An 18,558-nucleotide genomic window follows, 5' to 3' on the forward strand; every position below is an offset into this window, starting at 1 on the left:
GAAGGCTTTCCCGCTTTCTGATGGCAGAAAGCAATCGCCGAAGCCACCCAGCGGGCTACCGTAGGTTTGGTGACTGGCCGCCCTTTTTGAAAGCGGCCATAGGCCACAAAGAGCTGATCCGACTTTCGGAACTGGGCTGTTCTGCTGATGTAAAACTTTAAACATCTTCTAATGTCCAAAGAGTGCAAGCGTTGTTCCGCAGGAGATTGCGGGTTGGCAAAGAAAGACTTCAGTATAACAGGCTCATTAATATGGAAGTCTGAAGGCACTTTTGGAAGAAAAGTAGGGTTAGTGCGTAAAAGCACAGAATCCGGTTTAAACTGTAGAAATGGTGGTTTGATCGTGAATGCATGCATATCACTCACTCGACGTGAAGACGTCAAAGCAAGTAAAAGCGCGACCTTCCAGGTGACATACTTGAGGTCTGCTTTATGGATTGGTTCAAAAGGTGCAGTCATTAATTGTGATAGGACAATGTTGAGGCGCCACTCGGGAGGGGGACGCCGAACTGGAAGAAAAGTCCGAAGAAGTCCCTTGAAAAATTGACGTATTAACCTGGATGAACATAGGGAGGCGGAGCCATCATGGCGGAAGCGTGATATTGCCGCCAGAAAAACTCTTAAAGTAGCATGTGATAAACCCGACTGAGCCAGTTGGAAAAAGAAAGGGAGGAGCTCAGCGGGCGTGGCACGCAAAGGATGTACTCCGGCGTCTGCACACCAGTGGCAAAAGCGTTTCCATTTCAACTTATAGGTCTTTATAGTTGATGGAGCCCTGGCCTGAGCAAGGATGTTACGACACTCCTGAGGGATGGTTAGATGTGCAAATTCACAGTGTTCAGGTTCCAGGCTGATAAGCTCAGAGAAGAGCGGTCTGGATGGTAGATTTGACCCCTGTTCATGGAAAGAAGATCCATTCGAGGATGAAGAAGAATGGGTTTGCATTGAGACAGGAGTAGCAGCTCCGAGAACCACGCCTGTCGCGGCCACCTGGGAGCAATCAGAAGGATGTGGCAGGGTTCTCTCCGAATCTTCAAAAGTACTCGTGGCACTAGAGGGATCGGAGGAAAGGCGTAGGCGAAGAGATTCGACCAATCCATCAAAAGGGCATTGCCTTGGGATCCTTTGTGGGGATGCCAGCTTGCGTAAGCGGGGCATTTGCGGTTCTCTGGAGCTGCAAAGAGGTCGATTTCCGGGAATCCCCAACGACGAAAGACCATATCGAGTGTTGGCTGGTGGAGTTCCCACTCGTGGTTGGATGACCTGGATCTGCTTAGGGAATCCGCCAGAAGGTTGGACAACCCCGGAAGATGAACTGCGGTGATTGTGATCTGATGATTGATGGACCAGTCCCAAATCGCCTCTGCCAGGCGGGATAACACCGGAGACTTTGTTCCGCCCTGCTTGTTTATGTAATGCATGCAGGTTGTGTTGTCCGTCTGTATGAGAACCGACTCCGCTTGCAGCACTGGTTGAAATGATTTCAGGGCCAAAAAGATAGCCATGAGCTCCAATTTGTTGATGTGCCAGGTCTTTTGATGCAAAGTCCATTTCCCCTTGACGGAAAGGTCTTGGAGGTGAGCTCCCCAACCCTCCAGGGATGCATCCGTCGTTAAAGTTAGATCCGGGGTGTTGAACAGAAAGGACGTGACTGCCGCTAGCTGATGTGGTTGTGCCCACCATCTGAGCGCTTTCTTCATGGGGACGGTGATGGTAACTTGATCGTTGAAGGAACCGGTGACTTGACGCCACTGTTTGTCCAGAGCCTGTTGGATAGGTTGCGCTCGTAGTCGGCAATGAGGGACAAGAGCGATGCACGACGAAGCCATCCCTAGAAAGGACTTCAACAAACGGACTGAAGCGCACCTCTTTGCCAGAAGTAGCGACACTAATCGGAGAATCCTTTGCGGACGTTCCCGGGAGACAAATGCCTTTGCTAGTTTGGTGTCCAGCGTTGCTCCTAGGAAATCCTTGCAAGTTGTTGGCTGCAATTGAGATTTCTCCAGATTGATGGACAGACCCAAGGAGCGGAATACTGTCTGACAAATGGAAGTATGGTGTTGGAGTTGTGAGCGGGATTGCGATTTCAGGAGGCAGTCGTCGAGATATGGGAATATCTGGATGCCTTGGAGACGAAGAAAGGCCATGACCGGAGCCAACATTTTTGTAAAGACTCGGGGGGCCGACCGGAGGCCAAATGGAAGGACCTTGAATTGGAAATGAAGGTGCCCCACCTTGAAGCGCAGGAACTTTCGATGACCTGCGAGTATTGGGACATGGAAGTAGGCGTCTCGGAGATCGATGGTTGTCATGAAATCTCCGACAGAGAGTAAACGCAAGATTTCTGTAAGCGTTAGCATACGGAAGGTCTGATCCTTGAGATAGTGATTGAGTGCTCTCAAGTCCAATATGGGTCTCCATTCTCCGTTCTTCTTGACGATAAGGAAAAAACGGGAATAAAACCCCTTCCCTCTCTGAGACTTTGGTACTACTTCCACCGCACCTTTTTTAATGAGAAGGCGAACTTGATGAAATAGTTCCTTGAGGTGCGGAGGTGGTGGTCCGGAAGGTGGCGTTGGAGGAGGTACCTCGACAAATTCCAATGCATGGCCTTTTTTCACAATGTCGAGTACCCAACGGTCCGTAGTAATGGAGGACCATTGAGAACCAAACAGAGAGATTTGACCTCCAATTCCCCGTTCGACAGACAAGTCATTGACGTTTGTTGGATTGTCCCCTGAAAGTGGACTTTCCTCTGTAATTTCTGGCAGGTTGCTGACGGGAAGAATGTTGACGGTTACCGGTGAAACGTTGGTTACCTTGGTTAAAGGACCGATATTGACTGCTTCCTCCACGAAAAGTGGATGTAGTGCCACGTCCTCGAGCACCCCGAAAGGGCTGCTTCTTAAATTGAAGGGTACCCAAAGCACGTGCAGTGTCCGTGTCCTTTTTTATGGATTGTAGCGCTTCATCAATATGCGCTCCAAATAATGACTCGCCGTCATATGGCATATCCAGGATTCTTGTCTGAACTTCCTGTCGAAACGAAGTTGAGCGTAGCCAACCTTGTCGACGCAGGACGGCCGCTCCAGCGAGTTGGCGAAAACCAGTGCAGGCCACATCCACTGCACAATCAATGAGTTCCTCTGCAGTTCTTTCTCCTTCTTGCAGAATTTTCTGTGCTTCTGCCTTGGAAGCATCCGGGAGTAACGCCACATAGGCGGACATATCAGCCCAAGCCTGACGGTCATAACGACCTAAGATAGCCATAGCGTTAGCTACTCGAACCGTTGTAGAGGACATGGAGGAAAATTTACGCCCAATAGCATCTAGGCGACGGCCCTCTCGGTCTGGAGGAGCGGTGATTGTAGACGCTGGATTCTTCGAACCTCTTTGAGCTGCCTGCGTGACGACAGAATCGGGCTTAGGTTGACCTGTAAGGCATGCTGGAGATCCCACCGGCGCCTTATATTTCTTTCCCAACCTCGGCAGTTGTGCTGGTAAAGAGTTAGGCGTTTTCATTAATTTCACCCCTTCAGTCCAGATGAAGTCTATAATCGGGACTGTGTGTATCTGTTTTAATGGTTGGTTCTTGAAATCATATAGGAAGCAATCTTCCTCTCTGTGGGCTCGTGGCAATTTGAACCGTTGCGCCGCCCTGTCCATTAATTGGTGGAAGCCTGCAATATCCACTGGAGGAGAATCCCCTGGCGGCACCTGAGAAGGGGATGGTGTCTGAGCACGATAGTCATCCCACTCCGCTAAATGTTCTTCACCATCCTCATCCACATCAGAAACTTCTCCATCCTCACGCTCTGGAGGATTCTCGTCATCATCATCATCTGGATAAATGGTTGTGTGAACTCGAACTGATGTACTCCTGTGAACGGTCACAGGCGGCGCCGGTTGTGAAGGAGCCAGTGCCGGCTCCGTAACTGGGTTCAACACCGATGGGACAGCGGTAACCTGTGGAGATGGTGGGAATCGTCGATTGTAATCTTCCAACATACTTTGGAGGTTCGATATCATTGATATAGGCAACATCGCAGCTGGTACTTGAGGGTGAGTCGCTTGATGTTGGCCATACTGATCCTCTTCATCGTTACTGAAGTCTTGGCACTTTATGTTCAAGTCCGAAAGACTTTGAGCTTGGTCATCAGACTCTTGATCTGAATCAGTAGCAAACAAAGGAGATGGAGGATTAATCATTTCTCCTTCTGTAAAAGTCCCGAACTGGACAGATTTGCTGGACTGTAGAGGCAATAAAGGCATTGAAGCAAATGAAGAGGCTGGCGTGGAAACTGTGTCCTGCGTACGCGTCGACGGCATGACATCAGTCGTCTTCTGCGAGGGAACTGGCTTGGATGCCGTCGCCGACGAGGAGACCGCCGACGGAGTAATCTTCATGGGCATCGTCGTCGCCGTCGTAGACGGAACCTTCACTTTCAAGGTCTTTGTCGACGGAGCGGTCGTCGACGGAGCGGTCGTCGACGGAGCGGTCGTCGACGGAGCGGTCGTCGACGGAGCGGTCGTCGACGGGACAGATGGAACAGGTCCTCTCGTCGACGGGACAGACGTCGACGGTATCGAGGGCGTAGACGAACCCAGAGTCTTCGATCCTTTCGTCGACGACGACCGGGTCGTCGACGACTGAACTCTCTTCGTCGACGAAGATGAAATTGGTATTAAAGAAGAAACAGTCTTAGAACTCAGAACCACTCTCATCGACGACGAAGACGTCGACGCCGAAGCCGACGACGATCCAGAGGCCAGCGTCGTCGTGACTGTCGTCGTCGATTTTGATCCAGAGACAGCCATTCTCGTTGACGGAGCTGAAACTACCGTCGTCGACGGAAAATCCGTTTTCTTCACAGAAAAACTGGAATTTGAAGCAGAAGGAGCCTGAGAGCTATGTCTCGTGGGCCCAGACGTGGTAGGCAATGGTGAAGACACCGCAGGGGTCAAAGCGAGGGATAGTTTCCTCTTTTTAAGAAATGGGGAAGGCACCTCCTGCACACTACCACGCTTAGAAGCTGCTTTAGAACGGCCTGAAACAAGACTTTCAGCATCAGAAAGTATGTTGTCTTTGTCCTTCAGCCTTTGAAGCCAAACTAGTAAGCGGCCTTCTCTGTCCTTAAGAGTTTTCTCTGAGAATTTTCTACAGAGCTTACAGGTTCCCACTTCATGGTCCGGGTAAAGGCAGTAAATACACTTACTGTGTGGGTCGTCATGAAATAATCTCAGCTTTCCACAGGAGGAACAAGCTCTGAACAGAGACTTCTTACTTGAAGACATTGTGGAGAAACTGGAAACACTTGAAGAGAAGAAAACTGAGCAGAGCTCAGGGAGACTCCCTTACACACGACGTGCGGTAGAGAATCTGAGGGCTTGAGCTCTGAGGAGAAGGTTCTAGAGGGCTGCTGGCGCCTGATTGGCTGCAGTTTGGACTAACATAATGACAAGGATAGGCTGCATTGCAACTGTTATATTCCCATGCATTCCTATGGAGAACTTTTTGGTTAGGTACCCTATGCTTCTTGTATGCATTTTTGGGTTTTTCCTTATTATGTATATATATATTTATTATATATTATTATATATTTAGTATTTATTGCTATTTTATTTACCGTGGGACTCCCACTCCGACGACGGGGAATATTCAAGCATGTGAATCTATGAAAGACACCCCAATACTGGAGAATGAAAAATACCTTTCTTGGATTTGCAGATAGAGAGCGTAAATTAGCCTCTGGATCATTATCTACTGGCAAAACTGAATTGATTTTGCCTGGGAAGAGTGAACTGTACTGGGGGCCACATTTCTGGCCTCCAGAAATGGGAAACCCTCCAGCTAAGTCCCAAACAGTAAAAAGCCTAGGAATCACTTTTAACGAAGATCTTTCGCTTAAAAGTCAGGTAGGGACCGTGGTATCTGCAAGTTTCTTCCAACTTCGTAAGATCAAGAAGATTGCCCACCTATTAACCCACCCTGCTCTGATTCAGGTCATCATTGCTCTTGTGCTGTCCCGCCTGGACTATTCCAATAGCTTGTATTTGGGTCTTCCAGCGGGGCAGCTCAAGAGACTTCAACTGGTTCAGAACCAAGCGGCCAGGTTGATTTGTAAGATTCCCAAGTGGCAGTCCATTAGGCCGGGACTGGCCAGTCTCCACTGGCTGCCAGTAGCGCAGAGAGCAGCATTTAAAGCGGGATGCATTATCTTCAGGGCTCTACAAGGTAAGGGCCCTGGATTCATTAGCAGCCTGCTTGTCAGTTACACCCCCTCTCGTGCTCTCCGCTCAGGTCAAAAGAACTTGTTAGTGGTGCCTCGGATCAGGAAACAACGCCAGGGAGGCGGATCTTTTCACTTCTTGGCCTCCTCCCTGTGGAACTCTCTGCCACTGACTTTAAGGCTTCATGAAGACCTGTTAGCCTTTAGACAGGCATTTTTTGTGATGGATACAGAAGGCGTAACAGCTGAGAGAAAAGAGATAAGAACACATGTGCGTAACAGAAGGCGTGCACGAGGGCGTACACGGAGGTGTGTGCTAGACAACGTCATATGAAGGTGTCACAGGTGGGTGGATCCATAGAGGAATCCTGCAGTGTCAGCAGAAATATGTAGCAGAGATGCGCGCGCAGCAGCATGACGTGTGATTGACGTGTAACTGGAAGGTGAAGGGGACTTGACATTTAGCACCATACGTGGAGACAGAAGTCTGGCGTGTCAGAACAACCTAAACCCAAATTATATCTGGTATCTTGTGTTTGAGGAACTGTATTATCTAGAAGGAAAGGTCTCTCGGGCAGAGGCTATTCTATACTGACTGCTAGTGCGTGCATATGTGACTACGTGTCTACGTGTAATGTGAGGGGGCCATGGGCCTACCATGGTAACGGGAGCAATGAATTACTTGCACGGAGACAGAAAGGCCGGGCCCTTTGCTCTGCAGCTGGGGAGGTGTTTACCTAAATCTCTAGACAGGAATGTATTTTCGAGGAGCGGAGCAGATAACTTGAAGGCTGAATACGGTCTTGGCAGGCAAGCAGGCCAAGCCGGGCACCGCTCGCCGCACAGGGAGTAAGGCAAGGGTCATGGATGCGGATCCAGGTTGCAGCTTTTCAGAGGCAGAGAGCAGAAAGGGCTCGATGGCAGAAATCAGGGCCTAGCTCGCCAGAGCCAGGAAAACGTGAAAAGTGCACCATGTAAAGACGGTGGCACGGCATACTTAGGAACGGAATAATCGATCCATTCATGGTGGATCTGAAAGAGGACATGTTAACGTTGGACGCAAATGTATTTGCGTCTTCATAGCTGGTTGTGGAGGGAACATACATGTACTTGAAGCACGTACATGGAGCCGTTGGGGTCTACGTTAGGGGACACAATTGACCATAAAAATTCATATTACCTCATTCCCTCCTTGTCCCCTACGGACCCTTCATGATATATCAATCCTCATTAATCTATCAATCTGTTCATGTAACATCATCTGCTCTTCCCTTTTCAGGCGGGATTTAGAAAGTGGACTTGAATGGGGAATACATGATGTGGCGCACAAGCCGCAAATCGCTGGCCCACATTGCAGACATAAACAACAACTGAATACTATGAGAAGGGCTATTCCTAGGAAGGATAGGACTTTCCAACCCCAGGCTGATAACATGCTCCAGAGCCAACCGGACCAAGTCCAGTTGCCTGGATCCTGATGCATCTGACTTGCAATTTTGTGAAGACGGGTTATGGCTTTATACACTGATGGTGCGTTTTCTGGAATGAAAACACAGCAACTCGATCCGATGACTCTACAAGCTCCGCCCCTATCGGCCAGGATGACGTCAAGAACAAGACGATTTTGGAGAACGACAAGTCTCATAGCAGACTGTTCCTCTGTTAAGTTGCCTAGGGCGGAAGTAGTTTCATTCACTACTGCTTCAAGGGTTCTGGTCAATTTACGTATCAGTTTACTATTAAAGACAGTACCTAAATAGGGAAAGAAGCCTTTATTGAAGTCTGTATACTGTTCCCATGCCGTTTCAGTATAATCGACAATCGGGAGATCTCTCTTGAATCTACTGTGTACTAGATGGGAGTCCCTATGATAATCAGGGGGGGCTAGGAAAACGGGTGGCAGAAGGAATGCAATGTAACAAGTACCATCCCAATCCAGAGGTAAGCGTATATATGCTGTGTGACCACAAATGAAATAGGAATGACGGGAAGCTTTAAATGTAGACTTGCCTTTATCACTAAATTCGATTACAGTAGTACATCTACTATGACCCAGGTGTACTGAACCATTCTTTCTGACACATAATTCACCTTTGACTGGTAATACTGACATAGCGGGTAAGTCTGGTTTTGTATCGGACTGGACATTCAGAATCATGAGGTTAAGTGTAAAATTACCTAATCCATATACTTCGTTTTCTAGATCGGTCCCTGTCCTTTGGGGAAGACCCTCCTTGTCAGGGAAACATACTTTATGCAGAACTGTGTTCAGGTTTCCCCATACCCAGTTGCCCTGGTAAACTATGGAATCAGAATCTAAAGAATTTATTAAACTAAACCATGCACCACAGGAACCATTGTGTGTGAACGGATACGGAAAGAGGGGCAGAACTCCCTTGTATTTCTGATAGGGAGGGAGTCGGCCACATATCCAACAATTGGTAGCATTGCTGGTCTGATGGGAATGATGTAACATACTGATAAAGGTATTGTTGCGCAGCGCAAGTCGGTAAGATAACTCATGCGGGGGTAATTCACTGAAAGTATGCTCGACAGTGTCATTTGAAGAAGAATGAGCACGTGTGAAAATAGGAAAATATATGTGTAGCAGTATACTTGCAGCAATAATAAAAAGACTCAGAAAAAACATAATCAATAATGTCACTATGCAGTGACTACGGAGAGATTTACAATATTCACGTTTCTTGAGCTGTTTCTGTCTATCTCTCTCTCTATTGGGGTCTAACGGGTACATGTCAGAAACTTGTCTAACCGATTCACCTAGGGGAGGACTTAAACAATTAAACTGTCTGACTTGCTAGACCTCAACTTTGATTTATACTCCTGAGAAGGAGTTTTCTCTACCAGGGGGAGTTTGGTGTCAGTCTCTGGAAGGGGGCCGGGCTGAGAGTCTAATTCTGGCGGCAGTCCATGGCATTTCTTAACGTGACTCGAGTGAAGCCAGCCCTTACGGCCCTCCACCTTGATCGCTGTCCTTGTAGTTAGTAGAACAAGCTTCGGCTCCTGCCAGCGGGGCTCCAGCGGACTTCTCCTGTCGAAGTTCCTGATAAAAACGTATTCGCCAGGGACGACCTCGTGTGGCTTCACCTCGGTGTTGTCGGGAAAGGCTGCAGCTACCTGTGAACGACATGATTGTAGTGCAGACATCAAGGAAGCAAGGTAATCTGTCAGAATGTTACAGTCAACATCGGTTATTTTACGAGGCAGAGGCGTCCCCCACATATTCGGTGGCCTACCAAAGACCACCTCGTGCGGGGACAGCCCTGTTCTAGAATGTGCGATCATTCTCATGTAAAAAAGAGCAACTGGTAAAGCTACTATCCAGTCAACGCCTTTCTCTCTACATATCTTGGCAAGGCGAATTTTCAGGGTCTGATTATGTCTCTCTACGAGACCTGCTGCCTCGGGATGTCGGACACAGTGGAACTTCCACTGATAACCTAGCAGGAGTGATACCTGCTTCATAAGCTCGGACGAGAATGGCTGACCATTATCTGAGTACACGATACGAGGCAAACCATATCTGGGGAAAAATTCACGTACCAGCTGTTTGGCAGTGGTCGGAGCAGTGTAATCTGGGACTGGATATGCTTCTGTCCAACGGGAAATTGCACATACAACTACGAGGACATATTTGAATCCTCGACAACGTTCCATCTGGATATAATCCATCTGAAGGACTTCAAAAGGGTGATCGGGAGGATGAAATCCACCTTGCTTTACGGGAATGCCCTTACCTGGGTTGAACTGACAACAGATCATGCAAGTACGCACTTTCTGTTTTGCTGCTGCTCGTAAATGTTTATTGAACCAAAGGTTTTGAATACTGTCTAACATAGCTTTTTCTCCTAAATGTGCAGGACTATGTACTGTGTTAATGATAACTTGAACCATAGAGTCGGGGAGAAACCATGTGGATTTTCCCTTTGTCATCCATCCCTGTTCTGTCTGGATCCCTCCTAGTTCAGTCCATTTCTTGACTTCCTCTGGTGTAGCATGTGTCTGTATGTCAATTACATCTAGGGCGGGATCCTTAACTGTCATGCAATGTGTCGGTGTCGGGACTATTGTTTTTGTCAAGTCAGTTGTGTGAGTCTGAGTCTGAGCTGTATGCTTGGCTGTTTGGTCTGCCAGGTCGTTACCCTGGGAAATAGTGTCTGTGACTTTCGTATGTGCCTTGCACTTCATGATGGATATGGCTGGAGGCAAATGTATTGCGTCTAACAGAGCTTGAATGAGGGGACCGTGTTGGATCTTGGCTCCGTGAGAAGTTAAAAAACCTCTTTCTTGCCAGAGAACACCGAAGTCGTGTACAACTCCGAATGCATAACGGGAATCTGTGTATATGTTAACTCTCTTGTTCTTTGCTCGAATACAGGCTTGTGTCAGAGCGATGAGCTCTGCTGCTTGAGCTGACAGGGTGTCAATACAATTCGTTTCTATGACTTCAGTTTCTGTCGTTACTGCATATGCGGCCACTAACTCTCCTGTACTTGTTCTCATACATGAACCATCCACATAAAGTGTCAGGTCTGGATCTGGTAATGCAGTGTCGGTCAAGTCTTGTCTGGGTTTCGTCGTAATGGTAATGACTTCAACACAATCATGTGCCAAAGGGTCTGTCTCACTTAGTGGCAGAAGTGTAGCTGGATTTAATGTATTGCAACGTCTGATTTCTATGTGTGGCTGAAATAATGTCAATTCATAACCTGTCAGTCGTGCTATGGTCAAGTGCTGAGTCTGTGTTCGGTTTAAAAGAACTTCCACGGAATGTGGAACTTGTACTGTCAATTGGTGTCCTAACACTATGGAATCGCTTTGTCTGATTGCTAGAGCTGTCGCTGCTACTGATTTCAAGCACGCAGGCAGGGCCTGGGCTACTGGATCTAATGTACTAGAAAAATAAGCACACGGTTTGTGTGAACCTGCTTGATCCTGGGTGAGTACTGACAATGCAGTACCTTCGCGTTCTGTGACGAAGAGTGTAAAAGGTTTACTGTAACATGGTGTTGCTAAAACTGGTGCTTGACATAAGGCTTTCTTTAAGTCGCCAAAAGCATGTGTATGTTCCTGAGTCCAAGGGAGGATAGTCGATGTCGCTGCCTCCTGGGTTGTCAACTGTATGAGCGGCTTGGCTAGAAATGCATACTGAGGGATCCATTGTCTACAGTAAGAAGTGAGGCCTATAAAGGCCCGTACCTCCTTTTGTGTCTTGGGTTGTGACATATTTACAATTAACTGGATACGGTCAGGCGTTAGCTGTCTCCCCCCTTTGGACAGCAAGTGCCCAAGGTAAACCACTTGCTGAACACAGAATTGTAGCTTCGAAGGAGACACCTTGTGTCCCTTGTCAGCCAAGAAATGCAAAACCGTCAGTGATGTTTGTTCACATTCTGGTTCACTTCGGGCGGTGATCAATAGATCATCGACATACTGAAGTAGGGCAGTGTTGTCAGGCATATGAATACTGTCAAGTTGTCTTTTCAATGCTTGACTATAGATGCTGGGGCTTTCTGTGAATCCTTGAGGTGCGCGTGCAAATTTGAAGCTTCGGCCATTTAAACAGAATCCGAAAAGATATTGGCTTTCCGGATCAATGGGGACACTAAAGAAGGCGTTCTTCAGGTCAATTACAGTAAAGAACGTTGCTTCAGAATCAATAGCAGTCAATAGGGACGAAATATCCGGGACCACGGGATATTGTGGTACAATGCATTTATTCAATTCTCGTAAATCGATCACTAGTCGATAAACTGGAGGTGCATTTGGATCAGTACGTTTAAGAATCGGAATGATAGGGGAATTACATAGATTTGAGTCGGTTTCTACAACCACTCCTTGTGCAATGAGCTCGTCAATTATTTTCAGTAAAGCCACTACAGCATCTGGGGGTAACTTGTATTGTCGGATTCGTGGTAGTACTACTCCTGGTTTGAGTGTGACACGATATGGAGTGATGTGCATACAACCTACATCAGTGGGGCCTTGTGCCCATAAATGTGCAGGAACATTCTGTAATCTGGGATCAATATCTCTCAATACATAGTGACCCTTAAAGTCACGCAAAAACAGTCTGACTCCTTCCGGAGAACAGCAAATCACAGCTCCTAGAGCTTTCAGTGTTTTGATACCTAACAAGTTTTCTGGACAAGACTTCGTGAGTAATAAATCTGTAGTGCGAGACAACGGACCAACTGCTAGGGGGACTGGTTTGGATACTTCATTTACAATAGGCTTTCCTGAAAATCCAAGGGAAACATTCTGTGAGCCTGAGAGGGGTGCCCCTGGAACCTCGTCGTGACTGATTGTTGTTCTGCTTGCCCCTGTGTCAATCAAAAACTTTCTATCTTTCCCTAATACCTGACTATGTACGTAAGGACCCTCTTGATCTACAGGAACCTCAATAAGAGGCAAGCCAACCTCCCTCTCTAGGCTGTTTCATGTGTATCGCTGATAATCGGGATAATCAGTTTGTGCATATTGGTACATCTGTTGCGTTGCATGTTGCGTTGCGGCAATCGGTTGTGGCTGTGGGACCGCTACGGTCTGTACTGTCTGTTGTGGAGCATGCGTAGGCTGTACATTCTGTGGAACGTGTTGTTGGGCCTGGTCCTGTCTAGGCTGACGCGGTCTCTCTTTAGTTTTACCCGTAGATATATTGTGTTTCAAAACTGCACATTCGTTTACATAGTGACCTGGCTGTTTACAATAGTTGCATGTCCCTTTAACAGGAGCTGCTGAATTATTGGACTGTGTCATGCCCTTTTTCTGACCGTCAGCTGGAACTGACTGGGCAACTAGCATTTTCATTTTCGTGTCTTTCATACGTCTTTGTTCGTGATCATGTTCTTCTCTAATTCTGTTCTGGTGGTACTGTAACATTTGTAACATTTGGGAAGGCGTGTTTGCTTGCCATGTGCTCTCGACCTTCAGTACACGATTCTTAACTTGAGGCAGGGAATTCTCGACTAATTTGGATACAAAAAGGTGTGGGTATGATTCGCTACTTGCTTTCAGGCCACTATTAATAATAAAACATTTCTCAAATCGTGAATAAAAATCACTAGTGTCTTCATCGGGTTTCTGTTTGCAGGCTGAGATTGCATCCCAATCCTCCTTTTTAGTAGCTAACAAACGTGGCAAAACCTGTACTAACAATCCTGGTAATGCTTTAGTTTTGTCCCCAAGACCCAACCCTGGGATTCGAGTCGTTTCTTCAGTTTCTAATGCAGCCCAATCTATCTTTGTGTCACCCACCTCCCATTCTATTTCTTTGAGTTTCTCGTAAATACCGGCAGGCAATAACACTTTCAATATTTTCATAATGTCGGGATAGGTATAATCTCCCATGAGTAACATGTCTTTTATTTCACGGTGGAAACCTGCGGGGTCTTTATCGTGACTGGGCACTATTTTCTTCATTTCCAATAATTCCATTTTAGTTATAGGCGTGTATACATATACACGCGTAAGGGTGTTATCATTATTCTTGACTGGATGTACTTCTCGCAAGGGATTCTGTCTGTCTATGTAAAACATTTTTCTTTCTGGGGGTGGGGCTGGAACAAACTGTGGATTCAGGAAAGCACTATATCTGTGTCGATGTTCTAAAATTACTTTAATTAAATCGGTACCCAGGCCTCTCCATTTATTCATGAGTAACTCTATTAATATATCCGGTAGGGGACCTGGATCAGAATGTTGGCTTTTATACAATATAAGGAGGTGCTGTATCATGTACATACCAGCTAATCGCTGTTCGTCTGGGGTAAGATTCAGAAATGTTTGCGCTAATGCGTCATCATTATATTTATCAGAATTGTCGGCCCATTGTACTGCTGACCTAGCTAATTCTTGTTCATCCATGGAATTGAGTACATGGTACCCCATTCGTTCTTGAAGTACTTTATCGGTAGCCTGAAATAGATGTTCAGGAGTCTTCGGGTTTGCCATAGCAGAGTGAAAAAGTCTCCTACTTTCTGGACGTATCGGTTTATTAAAGGGTCTACCCTTTCCTACATATGCTATTGTTCCTCTATCTTCTGGCGCATCCTCCTCTGAGGATTTATTCGCGTCTGATTCTGCTTCCCTTTCAGCTTTCTCTTTTGCATGGAATACTGTTATTTCTTTATGGATTTTCCTGTACATGGCCTCTATACATTTCTGTTTATCATGTTTTCCGTCTGCAATATTCTGACCCCATGTAGTTAGTACCTCCATCTCTTCTTTATTTACACCAGGCCGGTCTCGTTCTCTTATGAAACAGTTTATGAGGAATCTCAATAGTACACCTTGAGTGTCTACTTTCTGATGTGCCATGGCCTCGTGAATACATTCCTGACCCTCCCCAGTCTGAACAAAATGATATATCCTGTCTAGATAATCTTGCATTCCTGGAAATAGAACCAAAAAATTTGCAGCACGTCTTATGCGTATTGAGGCTAATATCATGCAACCGTCTTTGCCTGGTACTGGGTCATATCTACAGTCTGTAAGAAACTCTTTAAGCTTTTCAATTGTGACTGGTTTCGGAGTACGTTCCATTGCTAGTTCTCTAATAGTTAATCGGCGTACTGGTGGCGGGGTATGGTAACCTCCTGATGCGCCTCCTGAGGCGGAGGCTTGAGCATGATCTGTCTGTAGGGTCGGTGGCGGCTGTAACGGAATTCCAAAAGGATTAGTAGGGGGTGCAGGAAGTGGTGGAGGAGTGGTCTGTCGTTGGGGAAGGCGATCAGTGGGTGGTATAGGCGCAGGTGGAACATTGGTGTATGCGGGAGCTACATCGTCTAAATAGGAAGAAAGAAAAATGTCTGCTGCGGTCTTGTGACGTAATTTAGTCGGAACCAATGGAGGGGGGAGATTTTTCGGTACTTCCGGGGTCGCCTTGGGCAGGCCCTCGGCCAGGACTGGATACAATCCTGTTAGAATGGCATTACTACGTCTATCGTGTTGTTCCATTCTAACTCGTTCTCCTTCTTCTAGTAGTTCCTTTTCTTTAGTTTTTTCAGAATCCTCTCTACTTTTCTCTGCTTTTCTGAGTGCTTTCTCTGTGCGTCTGTGTGATTCTTTACGCCATAGTTCAATGGCATCTTTCTGTGACTGTCTGGCTTTCTTTTTCCATAATGCTTCTTCTACTCTCATGATGCAATCGGCATCCCATGTCCCTGTAACGGGCCATCTCTGATTCTCTGCTAAATCCTTAGTGTAATCCACCCACAAGTCGAGATATAATACAGCGTCTAAGCCGTGCTTGTGGTACATAAAATATCCTGGAGTGTCCCTGGGTGGGATGGGAACAGCTTCCTCGAGTATCCCTTTTCTAGTTCCTATCTGTTTCAGTTTAGAAAACAGCGGCATTTTGAGCCGTGATACTTGATACTTACTCGGACTTGAACACAACTAATACAGTAAACACAGTAATGAAGATCAAACAATCACTCATACCACGACATTAAAACACATTAAAACACTTCGGAACGGACAATAACTTGATAACTTGATACTTGATATACTGCTAAACAGTACAGATACACTGCTAAACAGTGCAGACCGGGTCTGTGTACCCAAACCCGTCTTGACCGGACACAAATTAATGCACCCGTCTAGATGCGTCCCCAGCAACGGTACTCACCGGGAAGCACGGAACGGAAGGCCTCGGAAACTCGACACTGGACTGGACTGGGCTCGACTCGACTTGTGACGTAGGTACTTCGGAACTTCGGAACTGGTGGGCCTCTGAACACCTCGGACCTTGCTCTCTCGGCTGGGCTCTGGTCGGGATCCTCCGCACTCCTCACCGCCTCGTCTGGGTGTCGATCGCAGCCTCAGTCACCTCCGTTGGCCTGAGGGAGATACAGGAAATCCTGCGGGTACGCGTAGTTGTCCGTCACGGCTGTGGCAGGGGACCAGGCCTGCAACGCACCGCCGGCGCGTAAGGTGGGGGAGGGGTCCCTATTCGGGCGCCAATTATGTGGTAAATAAAGATTTACCTGCTGAATTTCTATGCGGTAAAGTTCAATAAAATAACTCAATCGAAAATGAGAGGCAGAGTCCGTGGCATCTGAGTTTATAAGGATTTTATTCCATAAAATGGAATTGGTTCGAACCAGGTATCGTGTTCCATCACCACGAGGGTTCAGGAAGGGATAGACAATGCTTTATTAACAGAGTACAATATATATAGTAAATGCATACAGTGGTGATGGATACAGAAGGCGTAACAGCTGAGAGAAAAGAGATAAGAACACATGTGCGTAACAGAAGGCGTGCACGAGGGCGTACACGGAGGTGTGTGCTAGACAACGTCATATGAAGGTGTCACAGGTGGGTGGATCCATAGAGGAATCCTGCAGTGTCAGCAGAAATATGTAGCAGAGATGCGCGCGCAGCAGCATGACGTGTGATTGACGTGTAACTGGAAGGTGAAGGGGACTTGACATTTAGCACCATACGTGGAGACAGAAGTCTGGCGTGTCAGAACAACCTAAACCCAAATTATATCTGGTATCTTGTGTTTGAGGAACTGTATTATCTAGAAGGAAAGGTCTCTCGGGCAGAGGCTATTCTATACTGACTGCTAGTGCGTGCATATGTGACTACGTGTCTACGTGTAATGTGAGGGGGCCATGGGCCTACCATGGTAACGGGAGCAATGAATTACTTGCACGGAGACAGAAAGGCCGGGCCCTTTGCTCTGCAGCTGGGGAGGTGTTTACCTAAATCTCTAGACAGGAATGTATTTTCGAGGAGCGGAGCAGATAACTTGAAGGCTGAATACGGTCTTGGCAGGCAAGCAGGCCAAGCCGGGCACCGCTCGCCGCACAGGGAGTAAGGCAAGGGTCATGGATGCGGATCCAGGTTGCAGCTTTTCAGAGGCAGAGAGCAGAAAGGGCTCGATGGCAGAAATCAGGGCCTAGCTCGCCAGAGCCAGGAAAACGTGAAAAGTGCACCATGTAAAGACGGTGGCACGGCATACTTAGGAACGGAATAATCGATCCATTCATGGTGGATCTGAAAGAGGACATGTTAACGTTGGACGCAAATGTATTTGCGTCTTCATAGCTGGTTGTGGAGGGAACATACATGTACTTGAAGCACGTACATGGAGCCGTTGGGGTCTACGTTAGGGGACACAATTGACCATACAAAATTCATATTACCTCAAATGGGGTCATGGTTCTCTACATTTCCGATGCATAGGCACAATGCTTATATTGGAATCGTTTGGTGATTATGACAATTGGTTTATTTTGTATGTTATGTGCCAGTGCTGGTTTTTTTTCTGGCTGAAAATCTCTAATAAAAGGTTTTATTAAAAACACTTTTAAAAAATGTTAATGCAGTGAGAGAGCAAAAAGTGGAAGCTGCTACAAAAGGTCTAGGGTAAATCCAAATGTGCTTGGTTTATACTTAAACATGCCAAAACAGAACATCAAGAGAGTCGATAATATTAAGTCTTAGACTCTAAACGAAGAACGTCCAGTAAACTAACAGGAATACAAATCCCACAGCACCATTTTTAAAATTGAATGGAAAGTGCAAGATTTAGCTTCAGGATATTCTCTGTTTTTGAGTCCTTATACTCACTATAATTTTGAGGCTGCGGTGAATGTATTTAAGGTTAGTTCTTTCAATCTGTAATCTATGTAAACACCACCATAGAAAGCATGATATTATTGTCTGTCATCAAGAAGTTAGAATAACTTACAGGACATAGACCACAAGGGGTTCGAACCAACCCAGTTGGCTGGATTATCGGATTGACGCTTCTGTAAAGCTTCATTTGTCCATCAACGCTGCCAACGGTCCCTTCTTTTGCAGCAATTATGGTCATTTCCACTTTCCCGTCATAAATTAAGGTGTTTAATATAGTTTCAATGTCTTCCATCGACAACTCCACCTAAACACATTCAAGAAAATTTAGTTTGTTAAAATACATTGAATCTTCAACAAAAATTTGTAAAAAGTAACACAATAGCGTTTCCAACTGAAAACCAGATATTTCTTTTTACAGATATCCTCTCAACTTTTGAGGGAAAATACCTATTACTAGGTACTACGTGGCAATTAACACTACATTTAGATCTTGAATGACTTACTCCTTGTACGAATACTATAATCCCACTATTACAATTTAAAAAAAATAAAATGTCTGCTTTTGGAACAATTATGATGCTTTCCTATAAAATGTAACAGATGGTGAATAGGCAGTAATTCAATCTTCCAAAATTATCTTAATTTACATATTTGTTACACGGCTTATTTTTTTGAACTAGTGCCCTAATTAAGAGTGAGCCGGGTGAGGCACC

The 18,558-nt window shown here is 46.3% G+C and overlaps 1 protein-coding gene across 1 annotated transcript in view; it reads right to left on the reverse strand.

Annotated features, from left to right (window-relative positions):
* Positions 1 to 18,558, reverse strand: part of POLR3F (RNA polymerase III subunit F) — a 229,670-nt gene that overhangs the window by 22,390 nt on the left and 188,722 nt on the right. Inside the window, exon 8 of the mRNA XM_086926913.1 lies at positions 17,958 to 18,149. Coding sequence (XP_086783039.1) covers positions 17,958 to 18,149 — 192 coding nt within the window. The remainder of the gene's footprint in view (positions 1 to 17,957; positions 18,150 to 18,558) is intronic.

The sequence above is a fragment of the Lissotriton vulgaris genome, chromosome 6 (genome assembly GCF_964263255.1).
Source record: "Lissotriton vulgaris chromosome 6, aLisVul1.2, whole genome shotgun sequence".
Lineage (NCBI taxonomy): Eukaryota > Metazoa > Chordata > Amphibia > Caudata > Salamandridae > Lissotriton > Lissotriton vulgaris.